The 22332-nt window shown below is 42.4% G+C and overlaps 1 protein-coding gene and 1 long non-coding RNA gene across 2 annotated transcripts in view; both read right to left on the bottom strand.

Moving 5' to 3' along the window:
* Positions 1 to 17336, bottom strand: part of fam169b (family with sequence similarity 169 member B) — a 31424-nt gene extending 14088 nt beyond the window's left edge. Inside the window, exons 1-3 of the mRNA XM_034175538.1 lie at positions 17271 to 17336; positions 3760 to 3931; positions 764 to 1013 (exon numbers count right to left, since the gene is read on the bottom strand). Of these exons, the coding sequence (XP_034031429.1) occupies positions 764 to 1013; positions 3760 to 3931; positions 17271 to 17336 (488 nt within the window). The remainder of the gene's footprint in view (positions 1 to 763; positions 1014 to 3759; positions 3932 to 17270) is intronic.
* A 3375-nt stretch (positions 17337 to 20711) lies between these two features.
* Positions 20712 to 21277, bottom strand: LOC117515162. Its single transcript, XR_004562087.1, has 2 exons — positions 21176 to 21277; positions 20712 to 20790 (listed from the first exon to the last, which is right to left on the bottom strand). It is a non-coding gene; the product is annotated as an uncharacterized LOC117515162 (long non-coding RNA).
* Positions 21278 to 22332: the final 1055 nt, after the last annotated feature.

The raw sequence follows: 22332 nt of genomic DNA, 5'->3' as shown, positions 1-22332 counted from the left end.
GGTGTTAGCATGTCCAGTGTGCTGTGAATACACCATTTTCAACACTGCTCACAGTCATGGCCTGTGGACGTCATCCTTTCCAAAGTAACGCTGGAGGATGAAAAACAGCTGGAATGTGACATGCACCAGAGGGACGAGGCACACCCACACCCAATGCACACATAATACTGATTAATGTACGCTTAACATCATCCCTCCGGGCGACTGTTTGCAGAAATGTCCTGGAAAATGTGTTATTCAGATTATTTTTTGATGATCTTGACTGTTGACTTATCTGTAAAAATGGTAATCGAGGACCGGTTCTAGCTGAGAATTTTTCCACTCCATTGGAACTGTGCACCTCAGATGTTATTAATTCCTTTCATCCATGCTGGAATGTTTTCATGACAGCGCCACATTGCAAAGCTTCATTCAACATGATGTCAAACTCTGCATATGGCAACAATGACAAACAACTGCACTGATGCTGAAAACAAGCCTGTGTAGGCCCACATTTTTCCACACAGAAAGTCAATCAGGAACTGAGAAGGGAATTGATAAAGAATTGGACCAATAAGAGGAATCGATAATGGCATTGATTATTGACAGTCAAGTCTGGGAACATGCACTGGTGCCACACATCACTGCGGAACCATCCCAGATCCTGCTGGAGTCCTCGACTCCATTCCCATCCCTCTCCCACTCTGCTCCAAAAGCATGTGGAAACACTCGACTGAGGACTATGCCTTGCAATGCTTGTGAAAATCAGCCGTTACCAAGTCACATAGGAGCGATTACAACCTCCTGCACTATGGCCAGTGTGCAGAGTGATAACGGTGACCATCGCTGATCTACCACCATGCCAGGTGATAACGGAGCGCTGACTCCCCGGACATCCTCTTTGGAAAAGGAGCGGCAGAAATCCTCCAGCATGTGAAGACCAAGGCCTCTCCTCCAACAGCGCCTCCTCACCAGAACTGTGTCGAGAACAGGCAGCAGGTACTGCCGGTTGAGGAAACGGCCGCACAAACTAGCTGAAACATGAGCAACACAGACCTTAATTCTTTCATTCTTACAGTCCACTGTAAAGAGAAGAAGTGATTAAAGTTGTGAAAATATATTTCAACATAAAAATGCTTCATGAGGCTGAACAATGGATTGTGATGAGAAGAGAATAGAATTTTAAATTCAGTAAGATCCACACAAACGTCTGTTAACCTTTCTATCCACTTTTTACAGTTAAATCTGGTTGTTTTTTATGATAAACATCCATCCAAACATCATACTGATATAGGAGGTATTGTTATGTAAAGGTGCATGCGCGCAAAATCGTTGGATGCGTTCTGGTTTGGCACTGTGCTCTTTACTCCAAATTACTTGTGTTCTTTCCTTCAGTAATTGTGCAACAATGCACCGAACAAAACCTGACCATTGCAATTTAGCCTTGCTGAGACTTCGTGAAGCTTTGGTGATCTTGTGATAGCCCTATCCCTGACAAACCTAAAAGATTTGGATTACAAATGTGAATCTATGCAGAGAGAAACACAAACCATAACTCTTCCAACAGTATGTCACAAAACGCACCAATGCATAGCAATATGTTGAATTACAGCTATTGAAAAAACACAGAAATGAGGAAAACTTAACAACTTAGACCATAGAGCTAGTTGTTAATTAGCTAAAGGATGGTTAGCTCAGCTCCTGTTTATATGTCTAATACCGCTGAAGGTGTGAAACTGAGGCATTGCTGTACCACATTTTTAAGCTTACATGCCACTATACAGACCGGCGCTACACATTGCTACATCCATCACACTACAGAAATGTAGCATAATGTAAGTTCTGCCAAGAAGACTCACATTTTAAAGCTTTCATTCAGATTCACCGAATCAGAATCAGCTGTAATCTGTAGTAGGAATCAGCTGGTCCCTCTTTCAGTCATCAACTCGTGATCAAAAGGAAACATGTCTGCTATTTAAAAATGCAAGTTTAAACTCACCTGTCTGCTGCTTGCAACTGCTAACCTGAACACTACCTCCTCCACCCCGCCACCACCAGTTGGTCCCTGTCTGACACTTGGGTTAGGGCTCCACCCCTGCCTTCTTCCAGTGGCAGGATTTGAGCTCTATGTACTCCAACATCATGTTGACTGGGACTTCCCTCAAAGACTCTTCTAACGTTCTGTACAATACCACTACCATCCACGATTATGATAAAAACCACAATGATTTTTGATAAAGGTGTGGAAACAGGAGATAATATCACATTCTCAATTTTGATTTATTTTCATTTATATTTCGCCAAATCACAACAAGGTTGCCTCCAGGCGCTTCACACAAAAAAGATCTAACCTTACCAACCCCCAGAGCAACAGTGGTAAGGAAAAACTCCCTCTGAGGAAGAAACCTCAAGCAGACCAGATTCAAAGGGGTGACCCTCTGCTTGGGCCATGCTACAGACATAAATTATGAGACAATTCATAAAACTAACATACAGGAAATGTTGCGGGTGCACAGGACAGGAGGATCTCCGGAACAGATACCACACCCATCTCTAGACTGTTTGGGTTCAGGGGTGGTTCCAGAGTAGCATATATAAGATGCCTGGAAGTAGGTTTAGGTTTGAGACATTCCATGCGAGTTGTTGGTAGCAGACACAAAATCTTTGATATTGCTGGAACAACAAACAACCAACTGGCCATCTTCAGTTTCAACATCATCCAGTGTAGTAATGGGTATTATGTTTGCAAAGCATATCCCTCTATGATTTTTATGGACACGTCTATGGAAGCAGGCCACAGTCTCAACTTGTTGAATTTCCCTCCCTAGCAGATAAACTGCACTATCCACTATCACCATAGTGGATTTTCTGCACTAATTTCCCAGCTAAGCTAATGGTTTCCACACCCACATTTGTCATAAACCTTGCAGGGTCTCTAATCAATCAATCAATCAATCAATTTTTTTATATAGCGCCAAATCACAACAAACAGTTGCCCCAAGGCGCTTTATATTGTAAGGCAAGGCCATACAATAATTATGTAAAACCCCAACGGTCAAAATGACCCCCTGTGAGCAAGCACTTGGCTACAGTGGGAAGGAAAAACTCCCTTTTAACAGGAAGAAACCTCCAGCAGAACCAGGCTCAGGGAGGGAAGGTCTTCTGCTGGGACTGGTTGGGGCTGAGGGAGAGAACCAGGAAAAAGACATGCTGTGGAGGGGAGCAGAGATCGATCACTAATGATTAAATGCAGAGTGGTGCATACAGAGCAAAAAGAGAAAGAAACAGTGCATCATGGGAACCCCCCAGCAGTCTACGTCTATAGCAGCATAACTAAGGGATGGTTCAGGGTCACCTGATCCAGCCCTAACTATAAGCTCTAGCAAAAAGGAAAGTTTTAAGCCTAATCTTAAAAGTAGAGAGGGTGTCTGTCTCCCTGATCTGAATTGGGAGCTGGTTCCACAGGAGAGGAGCCTGAAAGCTGAAGGCTCTGCCTCCCATTCTACTCTTACAAACCCTAGGAACTACAAGTAAGCCTGCAGTCTGAGAGCGAAGCGCTCTATTGGGGTGATATGGTACTACGAGGTCCCTAAGATAAGATGGGACCTGATTATTCAAAACCTTATAAGTAAGAAGAAGAATTTTAAATTCTATTCTAGAATTAACAGGAAGCCAATGAAGAGAGGCCAATATGGGTGAGATATGCTGTCTCCTTCTAGTCCCTGTCAGTCTCCCTCTAATCACCTGCTCTGTGGCCTGCTGTATTCTCCTCCATCATACCTTTGTGTTTGACCGTACAGAAGCCCACCGCTTCACTATCTTCACCATCTCTCCACAACAGTTTGCCACTTTCTATGTGAGGGTGCAAAGAAAACAGCGCCTCATCTTGCGAAGGTATGTCCACCACCTGGCTGAGCAGGAACATAATCACCCTCTCCATAATTGACCGGTGCTAAAGAAAACACAACTCAACAAGCATGAATACAAACACACAGCAAACATACAAACACACACATAGGTCTCTTGTTACAGATTTATATAAAACTTTCAGTTCATGCTTTACAGCGTTAGTCATATTAAATCATTGCCAGCAATCAAGCCTCTAAATGCTCTACTCAGCTTTGACAATAAAAAAGTAAGTAAGTCCCTTCAGCTGCTCCCTTGTTTGCACTCGTGCTCACCACAGCAGATCCATGATGGACCTGCATGTTGATTCTGGCACAATTTTTACGCCGGATGCCCTTCTTGAGGCAACTTCACATTACATGAAGAAACGTGGCAGGGGTGGGGTTTGAACCAGGAACCTTCCACACTGAAATCAATGCACAAACCACTTGGCCACCACCCCTGCTTTACTCAGCTCAGCTTTGACAATAATATTGCCAAAAGAAAAATACATATATATACATATATACATATATATATATATATATATATATATGTGTATATATACATATATATATACATATATATATGTGTATATATACATATATACATATATATATATACATATATACATATACACATATATACATATACATATACACATATATATATATACATATATATATATATATACATATATATATATACACATGTATATATATATACATATATACACATATATATATACATATATATATATATACACATGTATATATATATACATATATACACATATATATACATATATATATACACATATATATACATATACATATATACACACATATATATACATATATATATATACACATATATATACATATACATATATACACATATATATACATATATATATATATACACATATATATATATATATATACATATATACACATATATATACATATATATATATATATATATATATACACATATACATATATACACATATATATACATATATACATATATACACATATATATATACACATATATACACATATATATATATACACACATATATCAATCAATCAATCAATCAATTTTTTTTTTATATAGCGCCAAATCACAACAAACAGTTGCCCCAAGGCGCTTTATATTGTAAGGCAAGGCCATACAATAATGATGTAAAACCCCAACGGTCAAAACGACCCCCTGTGAGCAAGCACTTGGCTACAGTGGGAAGGAAAAACTCCCTTTTAACAGGAAGAAACCTCCAGCAGAACCAGGCTCAGGGAGGGGCAGTCTTCTGCTGGGACTGGTTGGGGCTGAGGGAGAGAACCAGGAAAAAGACATGCTGTGGAGGGGAGCAGAGATCGATCACTAATGATTAAATGCAGAGTGGTGCATACAGAGCAAAAAGAGGAAAGAAACAGTGCATCATGGGAACCCCCCAGCAGTCTACGTCTATAGCAGCATAACTAAGGGATGGTTCAGGGTCACCTGATCCAGCCCTAACTATAAGCTTTAGCGAAAGGAAAGTTTTAAGCCTAATCTTAAAAGTAGAGAGGGTGTCTGTCTCCCTGATCTGAATTGGGAGCTGGTTCCACAGGAGAGGAGCCTGAAAGCTGAAGGCTCTGCCTCCCATTCTACTCTTACAAACCCTAGGAACTACAAGTAAGCCTGCAGTCTGAGAGCGAAGCGCTCTATTGGGGTGATATGGTACTACGAGGTCCCTAAGATAAGATGGGACCTGATTATTCAAAACCTTATAAGTAAGAAGAAGAATTTTAAATTCTATTCTAGAATTAACAGGAAGCCAATGAAGAGAGGCCAATATGGGTGAGATATGCTCTCTCCTTCTAGTCCCCGTCAGCACTCTAGCTGCAGCATTTTGAATTAACTGAAGGCTTTTTAGGGAACTTTTAGGACAACCTGATAATAATGAATTACAATAGTCCAGCCTAGAGGAAATAAATGCATGAATTAGTTTTTCAGCATCACTCTGAGACAAGACCTTTCTGATTTTAGAGATATTGCGTAAATGCAAAAAAGCAGTCCTACTATTTGTTTAATATGCGCTTTGAATGACATATCCTGATCAAAAATGACTCCAAGATTTCTCACAGTATTACTAGAGGTCAGGGTTAATGCCATCCAGAGTAAGGATCTGGTTAGACACCATGTTTCTAAGATTTGTGGGGCCAAGTACAATAACTTCAGTTTTATCTGAGTTTAAAAGCAGGAAATTAGAGGTCATCCATGTCTTTATGTCTGTAAGACAATCCTGCAGTTTAGCTAATTGGTGTGTGTCCTCTGGCTTCATGGAAAGATAAAGCTGGGTATCATCTGCGTAACAATGAAAATTTAAGCAATACCTTCTAATAATACTGCCTAAGGGAAGCATATATAAAGTGAATAAAATTGGTCCTAGCACAGAACCTTGTGGAACTCCATAATTAACTTTAGTCTGTGAAGAAGATTCCCCATTTACATGAACAAATTGTAATCTATTAGACAAATATGATTCAAACCACCGCAGCGCAGTGCCTTTAATACCTATGGCATGCTCTAATCTCTGTAATAAAATTTTATGGTCAACAGTATCAAAAGCAGCACTGAGGTCTAACAGAACAAGCACAGAGATGAGTCCACTGTCCGAGGCCATAAGAAGATCATTTGTAACCTTCACTAATGCTGTTTCTGTACTATGATGAATTCTAAAACCTGACTGAAACTCTTCAAATAGACCATTCCTCTGCAGATGATCAGTTAGCTGTTTTACAACTACCCTTTCAAGAATTTTTGAGAGAAAAGGAAGGTTGGAGATTGGCCTATAATTAGCTAAGATAGCTGGGTCAAGTGATGGGCTTTTTAAGTAATGGTTTAATTACTGCCACCTTAAAAGCCTGTGTACATAGCCAACTAACAAAGATAGATTGATCATATTTAAGATCGAAGCATTAAATAATGGTAGGGCTTCCTTGAGCAGCCTGGTAGGAATGGGGTCTAATAACATGTTGATGGTTTGGATGAAGTAACTAATGAAAATAACTCAGACAGAACAATCGGAGAGAAAGAGTCTAACCAAATACCGGCATCACTGAAAGCAGCCAAAGATAACGATACGTCTTTGGGATGGTTATGAGTAATTTTTTCTCTAATAGTTAAAATTTTGTTAGCAAGAAAGTCATGAAGTCATTACTAGTTAAAGTTAATGGAATACTCAGCTCAATAGAGCTCTGACTCTTTGTCAGCCTGGCTACAGTGCTGAAAAGAAACCTGGGGTTGTTCTTATTTTCTTCAATTAGTGATGAGTAGAAAGATGTCCTAGCTTTACGGAGGGCTTTTTTTTATAGAGCACAGACTCTTTTTCCAGGCTAAGTGAAGATCTTCTAAATTAGTGAGACGCCATTTCCTCTCCAACTTACGGTTATCTGCTTTAAGCTACGAGTTTGAGAGTTATACCATGGAGTCAGACACTTCTGATTTAAAGCTCTCTTTTTCAGAGGAGCTACAGCATCCAAAGTTGTCTTCAATGAGGATGTAAAACTATTGACGAGATACTCTATCTCACTTACAGAGTTTAGGTAGCTACTCTGCACTGTGTTGTTATATGGCATTAGAGAACATAAAGAAGGAATCATATCCTTAAACCTAGTTACAGCGCTTTCTGAAAGACTTCTAGTGTAATGAAACTTATTCCCTACTGCTGGGTAGTCCATCAGAGTAAATGTAAATGTTATTAAAAAATGATCAGACAGAAGGGAGTTTTCAGGGAATACTGTTAAGTCTTCTATTTCCATACCATAAGTCAGAACAAGATCTAAGATATGATTAAAGTGGTGGGTGGACTCATTTACTTTTTGAGCAAAGCCAATAGAGTCTAATAATAGATTAAATGCAGTGTTGAGGCTGTCATTCTCAGCATCTGTGTGGATGTTAAAATCGCCCACTATAATTATCTTATCTGAGCTAAGCACTAAGTCAGACAAAAGGTCTGAAAATTCACAGAGAAACTCACAGTAACGACCAGGTGGACGATAGATAATAACAAATAAAACTGGTTTTGGGACTTCCAATTTGGATGGACAAGACTAAGAGACAAGCTTTCAAATGAATTAAAGCTCTGTCTGGGTTTTGATTAATTAATAAGCTGGAATGGAAGATTGCTGCTAATCCACCGCCCCGGCCCGTGCTACGAGCGTTCTGACAGTTAGTGTGACTCGGGGGTGTTGACTCATTTAAACTAACATATTCATCCTGCTGTAACCAGGTTTCTGTTAGGCAGAATAAATCAATATGTTGATCAATTATTATATCATTTACCAACAGGGACTTAGAAGAGAGAGACCTAATGTTTAATAGACACATTTAACTGTTTTAGTCTGTGGTGCAGTTGAAGGTGCTATATTATTTTTTCTTTTTGAATTTTTATGCTTAAATAGATTTTTGCTGGTTATTGGTAGTCTGGGAGCAGGCACCGTCTCTACGGGGATGGGGTAATGAGGGGATGGCAGGGGGAGAGACGCTGCAGAGAGGTGTGTAAGACTACAACTCTGCTTCCTGGTCCCAACCCTGGATAGTCACGGTTTGGAGGATTTAAGAAAATTAGCCAGATTTCTAGAAATGAGAGCTGCTCCATCCAAAGTGGGATGGATGCCGTCTCTCCTAACAAGACCAGGTTTTCCCCAGAAGCTTTGCCAATTATCTATGAAGCCCACCTCATTTTTTTGGACACCACTCAGACAGCCAGCAATTCAAGGAGAACATGCGGCTAAACATGTCACTCCGGTCTGATTGGGGAGGGGCCCAGAGAAAACTACAGAGTCCGACATTGTTTTTGCAAAGTTACACACCGATTTAATGTTAATTTTAGTGACCTCCGATTGGCGTAACCGGGTGTCATTACTGCCGACGTGAATTACAATCTTACCAAATTTACGCTTAGCCTTAGCCAGCAGTTTCAAATTTCCTTCAATGTCGCCTGCTCTGGCCCCCGGAAGACAATTGACTATGGTTGCTGGTGTCGCTAACTTCACATTTCTCAAAACAGAGTCGCCAATAACCAGAGTTTGATCCTCGGCGGGTGTGTCGTCGAGTGGGGAAAAACGGTTAGAAATGTGAACGGGTTGGCGGTGTACACGGGGCTTCTGTTTAGGGCTACGCTTCCTCCTCACAGTCACCCAGTCAGCCTGCTTTCCCGGCTGCTCGGGATCTGCCAGGGGGGAACTAACGGCGTGTATATATATATACATATATATATATATACACACATATATATATATACACACACATATATATATATATACACACATATATATATACACACATATATATATATGTGTATATATGTATATATATATATATATATATATATATATATATATATATATTTAAGAAGGAGGACCGGAGGGTGTGTTCCAACTATAGGGGGATCACACTCCTCAGCCTCCCCGGTAAGGTCTATTCCAGAGTACTGGAGAGGAGAATTCGACTGATAGTCGAACCTCGGATTCAGGAGGAGCAGTGTGGTTTTCGTCCTGGTCACGGCACACTGGACCAGCTCTACACCCTCCACTGGGTGCTCGAGGGTTCATGGGCGTTCGCCCAACCAGTCCACATGTGCTTTGTGGATCTGGAGAAGGCATTTGACCGTGTCCCTTGAGGCGCCCTGTGGGGGGTGCTCTGGGAGTACGGGGTCCAGGGTCCTTTGCTAAGGGCTATCCGGTCCCCGTACGACCACAGCAGGAGCTTGGTTCACATTGCCGGTAGTAAGTCAAACCTGTTTCCAGTGCACGTTGGCCTCCGCCAGGGCTGCCCTTTGTCACCGGTTCTGTTCATTACCTTTATGGACAGAATTTCTCAGCGCAGCCAGGGTGTAGAGGGGGTCTGGTTTGGGAGCCACAGAATCTCATCTCTGCTGATTGCGGATGATGTGGTCCTGTTGGCTTCGTCAAACCAGGACCTTCAGCGTGCACTGGGGCGGTTTGCAGCCGAGTGTGAAGCATCCGGGATGAAGATCAGCACTTCCAAATCCGAGGCCATGGTTCTCGACCGGAAAAAGGTGCCTTGCCCTCTTCAGGCCGGTGGGTTGTCCTTGCCTCAGGTGGAGGAGTTAAGTATCTCGGTCTTGTTCACGAGTGAGGGACGGATGGAACGTGAGATCGATAGACGGATCGGTGCAGCATCTGCAGTGATGCGGTCGCTGTATCGGACCGTTGTGGTGAAGAGAGAGCTGAGCAGGGGGGCAAAGCTTTCGATTTACCGATCAATCTACGTTCCGACCCTCACCTATGGTCATGAGATTTGGCTCATGACAGAAAGAACAAGATCGCGAGTACAAGCGGCCGAGATGAGTTTCCTCTGCAGGGTGGCTGGGCGCTCCCTTAGAGATAGGGTGAGGAGCTCGGTCACTCGGGAGGAGCTCGGAGTCGAGCCGCTGCTCCTCCACATCAAAAGGAGCCAGCTGAGGTGGCTCGGGCACCTTTTCCGGATGCCCCTGGACGCCTCACTGGAGAGGTGTTCCGGGCACGTCCCATTGGGAGGACGCCCCGGGGAAGACCCAGGACATGCTGGAGGGACGACATCTCTCAGCTGGCTTGGGAACACCTCGGGGTTCCACCGAAGGAGCTGGGGGAGGTGTGTGTCCATCGGGAGGTCTGGGCAGCTTTGCTTGAGCTGCTGCCCCCGCATCCCGACCTCGGATAAGCGGAAGAAATTGGATGGATGGATTTTTGCTCAATGACACAAACTCTTTTGAAGTTGCATCTCAGGAGCAAATGATGACCCAAACTAATAGCAGGAAATCCTGAATGAATCATGAACCAAATGAAGCACTCTGAATGATGAAGACAATGAACGAACCTGAGTGAGCAACACTCTGAAACAATCAACTCTGTTAAAGGAACAACTTTTGGCATCACTAGCGAATTTAACATCGATCGGAATGCACCATTTGTACATGCATAAGTGTGTGTGTGTGTGTGTGTGTGTGTGTGTGTGTGTGTGTGTGTGTGTGTGTGTGTGTGTGTGTGTGTGTGTGTGTGTGTGTGTGTGTGTGAGAGAGACCACAAATCTTGTGTTGGCTCGTCAGGCACATGAAGTGCAAGCAGCGTACAATCTAGATTGGACTACTGCAATGTTCTATTTTCTGGTTTACTGCAGTCCAGCATTAGGGCTCTCCAATTCAAAATGCAGCTGCCAGACCTTTGACATAAAGCAGAAAGTTCGACCACATTACACCCATTTTGGCGTCTCTTCACTGGCTTCCTGTCCCAGTGAGATCAGATTTTAAGGTTCTGCTGCTAGTCAGTCTATTGTTCACGGACTGGCACCTCCCAGTCTAGGTGACCTAATTAAACCTTATGTAATGGCTCTGCATTCTCAGGGTGCAGAACTACTTTGTGTCCCTAGGGTGAATAAGAAGTCTACAGGTCACAGAGCTTTCTCTTATCGTGCCCCTGTTCTGTGGAATGATCTCCCTGCATCAATAAAACAGTCAGATTCTGTGGAGAGTTTCAAGTCCAGACTGAAGATGCACTTATTTTCCCTTTCATATCACTAGCATACTGGCATAGTATAGTTCTACACTTTTTACTCTTTTAATTCATTTTATTAGGAAACGGAGCGGGCCGCAGCCTCAACTTTATCTAAATTCTGGGTCTTTTAGTGAAGTTTAGGGCTTGATCACCTTAGTATTTCCTAATTTTCTTGTTGTTTAATGCTGACAAATTATACTGTATTTCTTGTCTTTCTGATGCCTGATTCTATTTTTTTTTTTTTTTTCTCTGTTTAAGGTGCAGCTCCATCCAGAGATGGGAGCTGTATTTGTGCTGGAGACCCTCCTGTCCTGTGCACCAACAGCATTTCCTGTATATTCGTTTTGTGAATTGTTCTGTAATTTATGTTTGTAGCATGGCCCAAGCAGAGGGTCACCCCTTTGAGTCTGGTCTGCTTGAGGTTTCTTCCTCAGAGGGAGTTTTTCCTTACCACTGCTGCTCTGGGGGTTAGTAAGGTTAGACCTTGAGGCAACTCTGTTATGATTTGGTGCTATATAAATGCAAATAAATTGAATAATTGAAACTGAACTGTGGATTTATGCAAGAAACCCTCAGCTTGTGGTGCAAGATGGAAAAATAATTGTACGATGGGCAACATATCAGATGTTATTTGATGCAGTCTGAACAAAAATAAGTCGTCAGATGGACATAGATTGCTGTTCCATGGTGCTGGAAACATGAATCCATTTAATTTTTAATGTGTTCTTTTATGATTGGTGTTTATTCTTTAAATATAGGAGTTTATTTTGGTTATTGCTTTGATTCTGAGGAAAGTATGACTACATATAGCCATTACTAGCTGATTACAGGCTCCAGGGCGAGTTTGATTCAGAGGCTGAAATGGAAACTTCATATCCTACTGCAAAAATGATGAGGTGAAGTTCAAAGGAAAAAGAAGAGAATAGAAAAGTATGACACGAACCTTTTAGCACACTTGTAGATGATAATGCAGCACAAAGGTGTCTTTCCCCTAAACTACTACTACTACTACTACTAATAATAATAATGTTCCATGGCGAAGGGTCAAAATGGCGGCACCATAGCGGCCACACCCTTCGACATAAAGAAAAGCTTTCGATAACTTTTGGTCAGTATCGTCTGTGGGTGATGTGGAAGAAATTTGAAGTGCATTGGACAAAATCCCTAGGAGGAGTTCGTTCAAATACAACATGTGGGCAAGCAGTCATATACGGGCCCTCGTTCCGCGCAACCGCCTACCCAGGCCAGTGGGTGCCCTTGTGACCACATGTGGGCATGTGCATGCAGGGGCAACCACTCATCACACAGTTAAAATTTTAAACAAATCACACAATGCATCAAGGAGTTATGACATGTTGATTGTTCATCCACTAGGGGGCGCTCAGTGTACAAACAGAGGGGCTGGGTGTGTTCAGGGGCCAACCGTCATCATACATGTGAAGTTTCAAGTCAATCAGGCAAAGCATGAAGGAGTTATCATGACTTGATGTTCTATGGCAAAGGGTCAAAATGGCGGCACCATAGCGGCCACACCCTTCAACATAGAGAAAAGCTTTCGATAACGTTTGGTCAGTATCATATTTGGATGCTGTCAAAGAAATTTGAAGTGCATTGGACAAAATCCCTAGGAGGAGTTTGTTCAAATACAACATGTGGAAATCACGCCAAAATGAGAAGAAAATTGAAAATGGCCGACTTCCTGTTTGGAGTAGACCCATGGTGCAAGAGACTTTTTTGTACGTCTATGCAAGTCACACATGTTGTACCAATTTTCATCTCCCTACTCCCAAAAAACCCCTATGGGGAGGGGTTTTGAAAGTTTCAAGGGGGCGCTATTGAGGCATTTTGCCCCGCCCATGGGCGACGCCCCTATGAATTGTAAGAGGTTGTCGTGCTCGACCTGTGTATCAATTTTCATGATGTGACAAAATTAAAGCCGTCAAAAGGAAGAATGTAATTTCATGGCGAATGGTCAATATTCGGCACGCCGCTACTCGTAACTTCACGGCGTTCATCGCCTACGTTCACCAATTTGTTCTGCATGTTTTAGAAGTGGAATGAAGTTGATTGGGTTAAGTATGTGACATCAGGACCTTTAAAAGTAAAAATAGGACCTTTTCTTGCCACCACAGGGGGGTGCTATGGCGCAGGTGGGAACTTAAGATATGTAGACGTTCAGGGCGGAGCCCTCATCATGTCCAGCACGTTTGAAGGATCTATGATGAAGTATGTGGGCGTGACAGCCGTTCGAAGTGAAATGGCGTGCTCCGAAAAGCTCGCCAAAGTTTGACGACCCCTAGCAGCCACGCCTTTTGACTTAATTAGAATCTTTTGATAACTTTTGATCACCATTGTGTTGTGATGATTTTGACCAAATTTGAAGATGCTCGGGTAAAATCCCTAGGACGAGTTTGTTCAAATGTAAGCAGTGGAAAAGGCCAAAAATGGCAAAAATTTGCTCAAAATCGAAACTTAAAATCAAAATGGCCGACTTCCTGTCGATATTTCACCATGACAGTAAGAGACTTTTTCGTGCGTCCTGGCATGGTAAATATGTGTACCGAATTTCATGAGGCTATGACGATAAAAGCCCAATGCGGAGGGGTTTTTGAAAAGTTCTAGGGGGCGCTATTTCGCGATGTTTCTGCGACCATGTACGATGCCCCCAAAATATCAAATTTCGGATCCGGCCGGACGACTTTGGAAAGTTTGGTGAGTTTTTGAGCATGGGAAGAGGCCGAAATTTCGATTTCAAGAGTGAGAATAATAATAATAATAATAACTAGGACTGCAAGCAGTCATATACGGGCCCTCGTTCCGCGCAACCGCCTACCCAGGCCAGTGGGTGCCCTTGTGACCACATGTGGGCATGTGCATGCAGGGGCAACCACTCATCACACAGTTAAAATTGTAAAAAAAATCATACAATGCATCAAGGAGTTATGACATGTTGACTGTTCATCCACTAGGGGGCACTCAGTGTACAAACAGAGGGGCTGGGTGTGTTCAGGAGCCAACCGTCATCATACATGTGAAGTTTCAAGTCAATCAGGCAAAGCATGAAGGAGTTATCATGACTTGATGTTCCATGGCAAAGGGTCAAAATGGCGGCACCATAGTGGCCACACCCTTCAACATAGAGAAAAGCTTTCGATAACGTTTGGTCCGTGTCATCTCTGGATGCTGTCAAAGAAATTTGAAGTGCATTGGACAATATCCCTAGGAGGAGTTCGTTCAAATACACAACATGTGGAAATCATTGCAAAATGAGAAAAAAATTCAAAATGTCCGACTTCCTGTTTGGAGTAGACTGATGGTGCAAGAGACTTTTTTGTATGTCTATGCAAGTCACACATGTGTACCAATTTTCATCTCCCTACTCCCAAAAAACCCCTATGGGGAGGGGTTTTTGAAATTTTTAAGGGGGCGCTATTGAGGCACTTTGCCCCACCCATGGACGAGGCCCCTATGAATTGTAAGAGGTTGTCGTACTTGACCTATGTATCAATTTTCATGATGATGTGACAAAATTAAAGCCGTCAAAGGAAGAACGTAATTAATGGCGAAGGGGCGATATTCGGTACGCCACCACACAGAAGCCGTTACTCGTAAGTTCACGGCGATCATCGCCTATGTTCACCAACTTGTTCTGCATGTTTTAGAAGTGGAAGGAAGTTGATGGTGTTAAGTATGTGACATCAGTACCTATTTAAGTATAATGTTCCATGGCGAAGGGTCAAAATGGCGGCACCATAGCAGCCACACCCCTCGACATAAAGAAAAGCTTTCGATAAGTTTTGGTCAGTATCATCTGTGGGTGATGTGGAAGAAATTTGAAGTGCATTGGACAAAATCCCTAGGAGGAGTTTGTTCAAATACAACATGTGGAAATCACGCCAAAATGAGAAGAAAATTCAAAATGGCCGACTTCCTGTTTGGAGTAGACCCATGGTGCAAGAGACTTTTTTGTACGTCTACGCAAGTCACACATGTGTACCAATTTTCATCTCCCTACTCCAAAAAAACCCCTACGTGGAGGGGTTTTTGAAAGTTTCAAGGGGGCGCTATTGAGGCATTTTGCCCCGCCCATGGGCGATGCCGCTATGAATTGCAAGAGGTTGTCGTGCTCGACCTGTGTATCAATTTTCATGATGATGTGACAAAATTAAAGCCGTCAAAAGGAAGAACGTAATTTCATGGCGAATGGTTAATATTCGGCACGCCGCCACACGGACGCCGTTACTCGTAACTTCACGGCGTTCATCGCCTATGTTCACCAATTTGTTCTGCATGTTTTAGAAGTGGAATGAAGTTGATTGGGTTAAGTATGTGACATCAGGACCTTTAAAAGTAAAAATAGGACCTTTCCCGCCACCACAGGGGGGTGCTATGGCGCAGGTGGGAACATAAGATATGCAGACGTTCAGGGCAGAGCCCTCATCCTGTCCAGCAAGTTTGAAGGATCTACGATGAAGTATGTGGGCGTGACAGCCGTTCGAAGTGAAATGGCGTGCTCCAAAGTTTGACGACCCCTAGCAGCCACGCCTTTTGACTTAATTAGAATCTTTTGATAACTTTTGATCACCATTGTGTTGTGATGATTTTGATCAAATTTGAAGATGATCGGATAAAATCCCTAGGACGGGTTCGTTCAAATGTAGGTAGTGGAAAAGGCCAAAAATGGCAAAAATTTGCTCAAAATTGAAACTTAAAATCAAAATGGCCGACTTCCTGTCGATATTTCACCATGACAGTAAGAGACTTTTTCGTGCATCCTGGCATGGTAAATATGTGTACCGAATTTCGTGAGGCTACGACGAAAAAAGCCCAATGCGGAGGGGTTTTTGAAAATTTCTAGGGGGCGCCATTTCGCGATTTTTCTGCGACCATGTGCGACACCCCCAAAATATCAAATTTCGGATCCGGCCGGACGACTTTGGAAAGTTTGGTGAGTTTTTGAGCATGGGAAGAGGCCGAAATTTCGATTTCAAGAGTGAGAATAATAATAATAATAATAATAAATAATAATAATAATAATAATAATAATAATAAACAGCGCAATTACAATAGGGTCCTCGTAGGACGTTGCCTACTCGGGCCCTAATAATAATACTGAAGTGCTCAGTAGCCTAGGTCACTCCCCTGTCTGCCAAAGTACAGGTGTGCCAAGTTTGGCTTAATTCTCCAGTACAAAAATGTCTCTCCCCTTAACTACCATTACTACTACTACTACTACTACTACTACTACTACTACTACTACTACTACTAATACTCGACAAAGAAATTGACAACAGACTCTCTAAAGCCAACAGCTCCTTTTGGCAGAGTTTGGAACAACAAAAACTTGAAGAGCAAGACAAAGATCCGCGTCTACTGGGCTGTTGTTCTTACCGCCCTTCTCTACGGCTCATAGACCTGGGTGACCTTTCACAGTCACATCCGTCATCTCGAGTGTTTCCACCAGCGCTGTCTCCACTCCATACTCAACATTCACTGGAGTGACTTCATCACAAATGTTGAAGTTCTGGAGCAGGCTGAGGTCCCCAACATCGAAGCAATGCTACTGAAATATCAGCTCCGATGGGCAGGTCATGTCTCCAGGATGGAGGACCATCGCCTACCGAAGATTGTACTGTATGGCGAACTCTCCACCGGCCATAGAGGGAGAGGTGCCCCCAAGAAATGATACAAGGACTGCCTCAAGAAGTCCCTCACCGCATGTCATGTTGACCACCAGTGTTAGTCAGACCTGGCTGTAGACTGTGGTGCCTGACGCCACACGATCCACCAAGCTGTCACTGAATCTGAAGAGGACATGATGAATGCACTCAAGATCAAGCGTCAGAGAAGGAAGGCCCGCGCCACCTCTGCTGCCACACTGGATGTGATCTTCACCTGCAGACACTGCCCGCAGCTCTGCCTTTCCCGCATCGGACTAGTCAGCCACAAGCGTGCCTGCGGACGACAATGTGGACAGCCTTCATGATCTTCCTTCGCGAAGCCAAGCCATGACTACTACTATTAAAGTGTTCAATAGCCTAGGTCACTCCCCGTATGCCAAAGTATAGGTGTGCCAAGTTTGGCTTAATTCTCCAGCACAAAAATGTCTCTCCCCTTAATTACAATAAAAAATGGTAAATGGACTGCATTTATATAGTGCGTTTCCATCTGCATCAGATGCTCAAAGCGCTTTATAATAATGCCTCACATTTGCTCTGATGTGAGGGTGCTGCCATACAAGGTACTCACGATTACACCGGAGCAACTAGGGGATTAAGGACCTTGCCCTCTGGTCTCAAGCCCAACACTTTAACCACTAGACCAACACCTCCCATAACTACTACTACTACTACTACTACTACTGAAGTGTTCAATAGCCTAGGTCACTCCCTGTATGCCGAAGTATAGGTGTGTCATGTTTGGCTTAATTCTCCAGCAGAAAAATGTCTCTCTCCTTAACTACTACTACTACTAGTAGTACTACTACTATTACCGCTACTAAAGTGTTCGGTAGCGTAGGTCACTCCCCGTATGCCGAAGTATAGATGTGCCAAGTTTGGCTTAATTCTCCAGCAGAAAAATGTCTCTCTCCTTAACTACTACTACTAGTAGTATTACTACTAGTAGGGATTTATGACATCATAACTTTGTTAAACAGCACAAAAGTCATTTTTGAGTTCTACCTGCAGTGACTGTGCTGTTTGCAGAGAGGTGCAGGACTTGCAGGTGCAGTGAATAATGAGCCAATAGGAGATAAAAGGTGACGGGAGCAAAAATAAAATGAAAACATACCTAGAAACAGATCAGAGTTCAGAGTGTTTAATTAATACTTTTTGTGTTATCCTCTGGGGTTGGGGTTTTCCTCGGGGATAACTCGACAGACAGAGGTAGTCAGGCTTGGAGCTACAATCCTTGTGGTTTACACAGACGGGGTTTGTGCAGCTGGTTGCCTGTGATTCAGATTGTTTCGCAACATAAAGCGAGGGTGTTTCTCCTTTAGCTTTCTGAGTGATGCCACAAATTAAAGGCTGCTGCGAGAATCACGCCAAACATTTCAGTCACTTCCTGTCCCGAAGGAATTTACAGGAACTGCAGTTTTACAAGGTTACGAGCTGTCAAATGTGGTTACGTCCGGACTCCAGTCCGTAGTCCGCTTTCTTATCGGCTCTGCTACTGGAATAACAATTCCTCTTTGGATGACAAAGATGGAAACTGAGCTGCGGAGGTTGCACATTGACTATGATCAGCTCCAGTATCAGCCTCAGCATGTCTGCAGCGAGACAAATCGACATTAAAGGTGTTGAAAAGAAGCCAAAAATCACAACATACTGTTTAAAAAGAAAACCCAGACTGTCTCATCAGGTAAAATTCAGTTTAATGACATTCCAAATCCTGTCACAGCGTGCAGCGTTTCTTGCTCCTTTTCAGTCTATAGCTTTGGTTATTCATGAACTTAAGAACACACGGGGTTCTTTATTTCCAGCTTTGTCGATGTGAAGTCATAAGTGGTTCGTCGTGCTCCCTGCTGTCTGCTTTTGGATTTTCAGGACCAACAGCACAAACGGAACGTCTCAGCCTGTTGTAATAACGGCGACATCAATTTATCTTAACATTTTTACATGACCTCAATCATTTTTCTGACCTCGGAATTGCCTGTTGGGTTTTCGTATCTTTGTTTACATGTTGCCAACATGACGCCATAACATTTATTCCTCACAGCCTATATGTCGAATGAAAAGAAACAAAATTACAGAGACATTTTTTGCGGGGTGTTTTTGTTTGTTTTGCTGTGCTGTTCCTGCTGTCATCAGTTTTTTGTGTCAAGTTCGATTATGGTCGTGGCTCTGGATGCCTCACTGCCCCCCCCCCCCCCCCCACAGAGCGACAGTGAAGCAGGTGAAGTGACGATAACGTGCTACTTGATAGAGGTGGGCGGATTGGATCCTAATACGATACCAACGCTGGTATTGATATTTGAACGATTTCCGCGGTGTAAAAAGATCGATACTCCAAACTTTTTTCTCTTCCCGCACGGCATTGGACTGCGTCTACTCTCTGTCTGTAGAGCAGCGCTGCGCTGTGTTCATACAACACGGAGCAGCGCCACCCTTGTATTGTGCTTTGTCAAGTCCTCTACCTCAGGAGATTTTAAGTTGTGTTGAGGGATATTTTTTAAACAAATATGTTGATGTGATAATAAAGTATTTTGTTGTCACGTACAAGTTTGGCGAAAATTCTATCCTAGGTCTTTTGGATCCTTTGGATCTATGAAGCTTAAATATGAAAAAGTATCGGTATTGGTATCGATTTATCGGTCCGATAACTGGACCTGTATTTACTTGGTATCGGATCAATACCAAAATTCCCAGTATCGCCCACCTCTACTACTTGACACTAATAGTGCTTTCCTCAATGACTGTGTAATCTAAACATAAAGTTTGGAAAATAACTCCACATGAACGTGATTTCAAAGCCACACTCCACAGATCTGCCACAGTGGGAATGTTTTTTGAGAATGAGAGTGCTCTTTTCGGGCTGAGCATCTATTTCATGAGCTGCTTATTTAAATTGGATTCTTTTTTTAATATACATATATATTTTCATATTTTTTTTTCTCATATCCATTTTCAACATTTGAATATCTAACCTATTTGATTGATGATAATTACTCATTATTCTTTGATAGGGTTTGTACTTGCATTATCACATTGCATAAATGCGGTTTTAATGATGACCAGCGTTCATCAAAAAATATTTCTGGAACACATACTCGTATCATCCAAAATATATTAAACAACAATAGTTATCGTGGCACATTGAGCACAACACATTTAGATGTGTGCCTTTGGAGACTGTTTACAGTGGAAAAGCTCAAGACACGTGAAGCCTCATGTTTCATCATTAAGGGTCTACAAACTGTACCTGAAGGTACATAAGCCAACATTAAAAAAGAAAAAAAAAAAAAAATTCTGACGAAATGATAAATCTGTTCTGCAGCTGTCTGGGGTCGGAACCCCCAGCAGTGTTATCGTGGCCTCGAACATTGATTTAAAAAAAAAATCACAAATTTAATTACTCAGTCATCAAATCCACTTTGACAATATTATGCTGTCCTTTGATTCCGTTTCACAACTGCAGTCATCAAATTCATGTATTTCTGCACCTTTGATTCATCTGGAAAAAAGTGTTTTCACTTGTGTTAAATATCCGAATTCATAAATAAACGTATAAATATGGTTTGGCATTGTTTTACTCTTACCTTTAGAGAAGGCGATGAATGAAACCAAACAATCATCCTGTTTTTTCCCAAAGAGCAGAGATATTGATCAGCTTTTGAGGTCAGGTCACTGTGACCCACATCCTGAAGGTCAACAGGATACATGACCTTTAAGGGACCACAGTCAAAAAAAATTATAGTTATAAAAAATGCCTTGTAATAAACCATCATTTTTAAGATATATTTGTACCGGAATAAGCTCTCACACGATCTCACTACACCAGACTCTATTCAAAATTCTGGAAATTATAAGTTGTTTGCTTTTCTTAACGCCACAGTAACAAACTGGTCCAGAGATATGATTAAGGATTCATCTTTAGGTCCTCCGGCAAAATTCGGCAAACACTATAATCATTATTAATACTTATAATTTTAAATGAACATACATTTCGGTGTCGGTAAGCTGCCACTGAATGCACTTTGACTTGAAAAATACAACAAATCCTCTGAACGTTTAATTTGGTTAAGCCACAGCTTCCTAAAAAATACTTACTTGATGATTAATAACGGCTCTGACAGCTGTCAAAAGGTAACATTTAGCATTACAGCTGCAATCTTGTGTATCATTTTTACTTGAACCTGCCTCGTTTGTTTTTATTTTGACCTGTAGCGCCACTGTCTGTCAGAAAGAGGCGTGACGTCACCTGGTACATCAAGTCCGACAGCGTGAGTCCACTCAGAAGCTAAAAAATGATGTTGATGTCACAATTAAAAGTATCAAAAAGTCGTGGGCAGGCGCCTTGAGAAAATTAAAAATCTACTTTCAGGTTATTTTCTTCATGCCAATTCTGCTAGTTTTCCCACAATATTTCAAACATAAAGAGCTTATAGATGATACAGCTCAGAACAAATGCGACCCCCCCATCACATAAAACTAAACTTAATTACTTCACTGTTCATATTTTCTTGCTTCAGTCCCAAATGGAGATTATAGGCTATGTCCCCACAATTCATTAATTCATTCATTCATTTTATGGCACTTACTAGTAGTGGCAGTAGACCATGCAGCTCAGTCCACACTTCCCTGTCCTCATCCAAGTCTTCAAACTCTCCTGAGGTGTTCCCAAACCAGCTTGGAACCTCCAGCGTATCCTGAGTCTCTTCTGGGGTCTCCTCCCAGTTGAACGTGCCGAGAAGATCTCCTAAGGGAGACAACCAGCGGGCATCCTCACCAGATGCCCGAACCATGTCAGCTAGCTCCTTTGGATGCGAAGAAGCAGCAGCTTCCCGGATGTTCCAGCTTCCCACCCTGACCAGGAGTGTAATTCCAGATACCCAACAGATGAATCTCATCTGCGCCGCTTGTATCCGTGACCTTGTTCTTTTGGTTATTGCCCAAAGCTCATGACCAGAGGTGAGGCTAGAAGTGAATATCGACTAGTAAGTCAAGAGTTTCACCTTCTGGGTCAACTCTTTCTTCATCATGATGGTCCAGTACAGCGTCTGCAGAATCTCAGATCTCGCCCAAATCCGCCTGTCGATCTCATGCTCCAACTCGTGAACAAGATTCCAAGATACCTGACATCCTCCACCTGGAGAAATAACTCTCCCAGGACCCAGAGGAGAGAGCCACCCTTTTCCAACACAGGACACTGGTCTCAGATTTGGACATGCTGATCCTTATGCCAGTAGCTTCACACTCAGCCTCAA

Source organism: Thalassophryne amazonica, chromosome 8 (genome assembly GCF_902500255.1).
Source record: "Thalassophryne amazonica chromosome 8, fThaAma1.1, whole genome shotgun sequence".
NCBI lineage: Eukaryota > Metazoa > Chordata > Actinopteri > Batrachoidiformes > Batrachoididae > Thalassophryne > Thalassophryne amazonica.
This window is presented reverse-complemented; position numbering and strand designations above follow the sequence as displayed.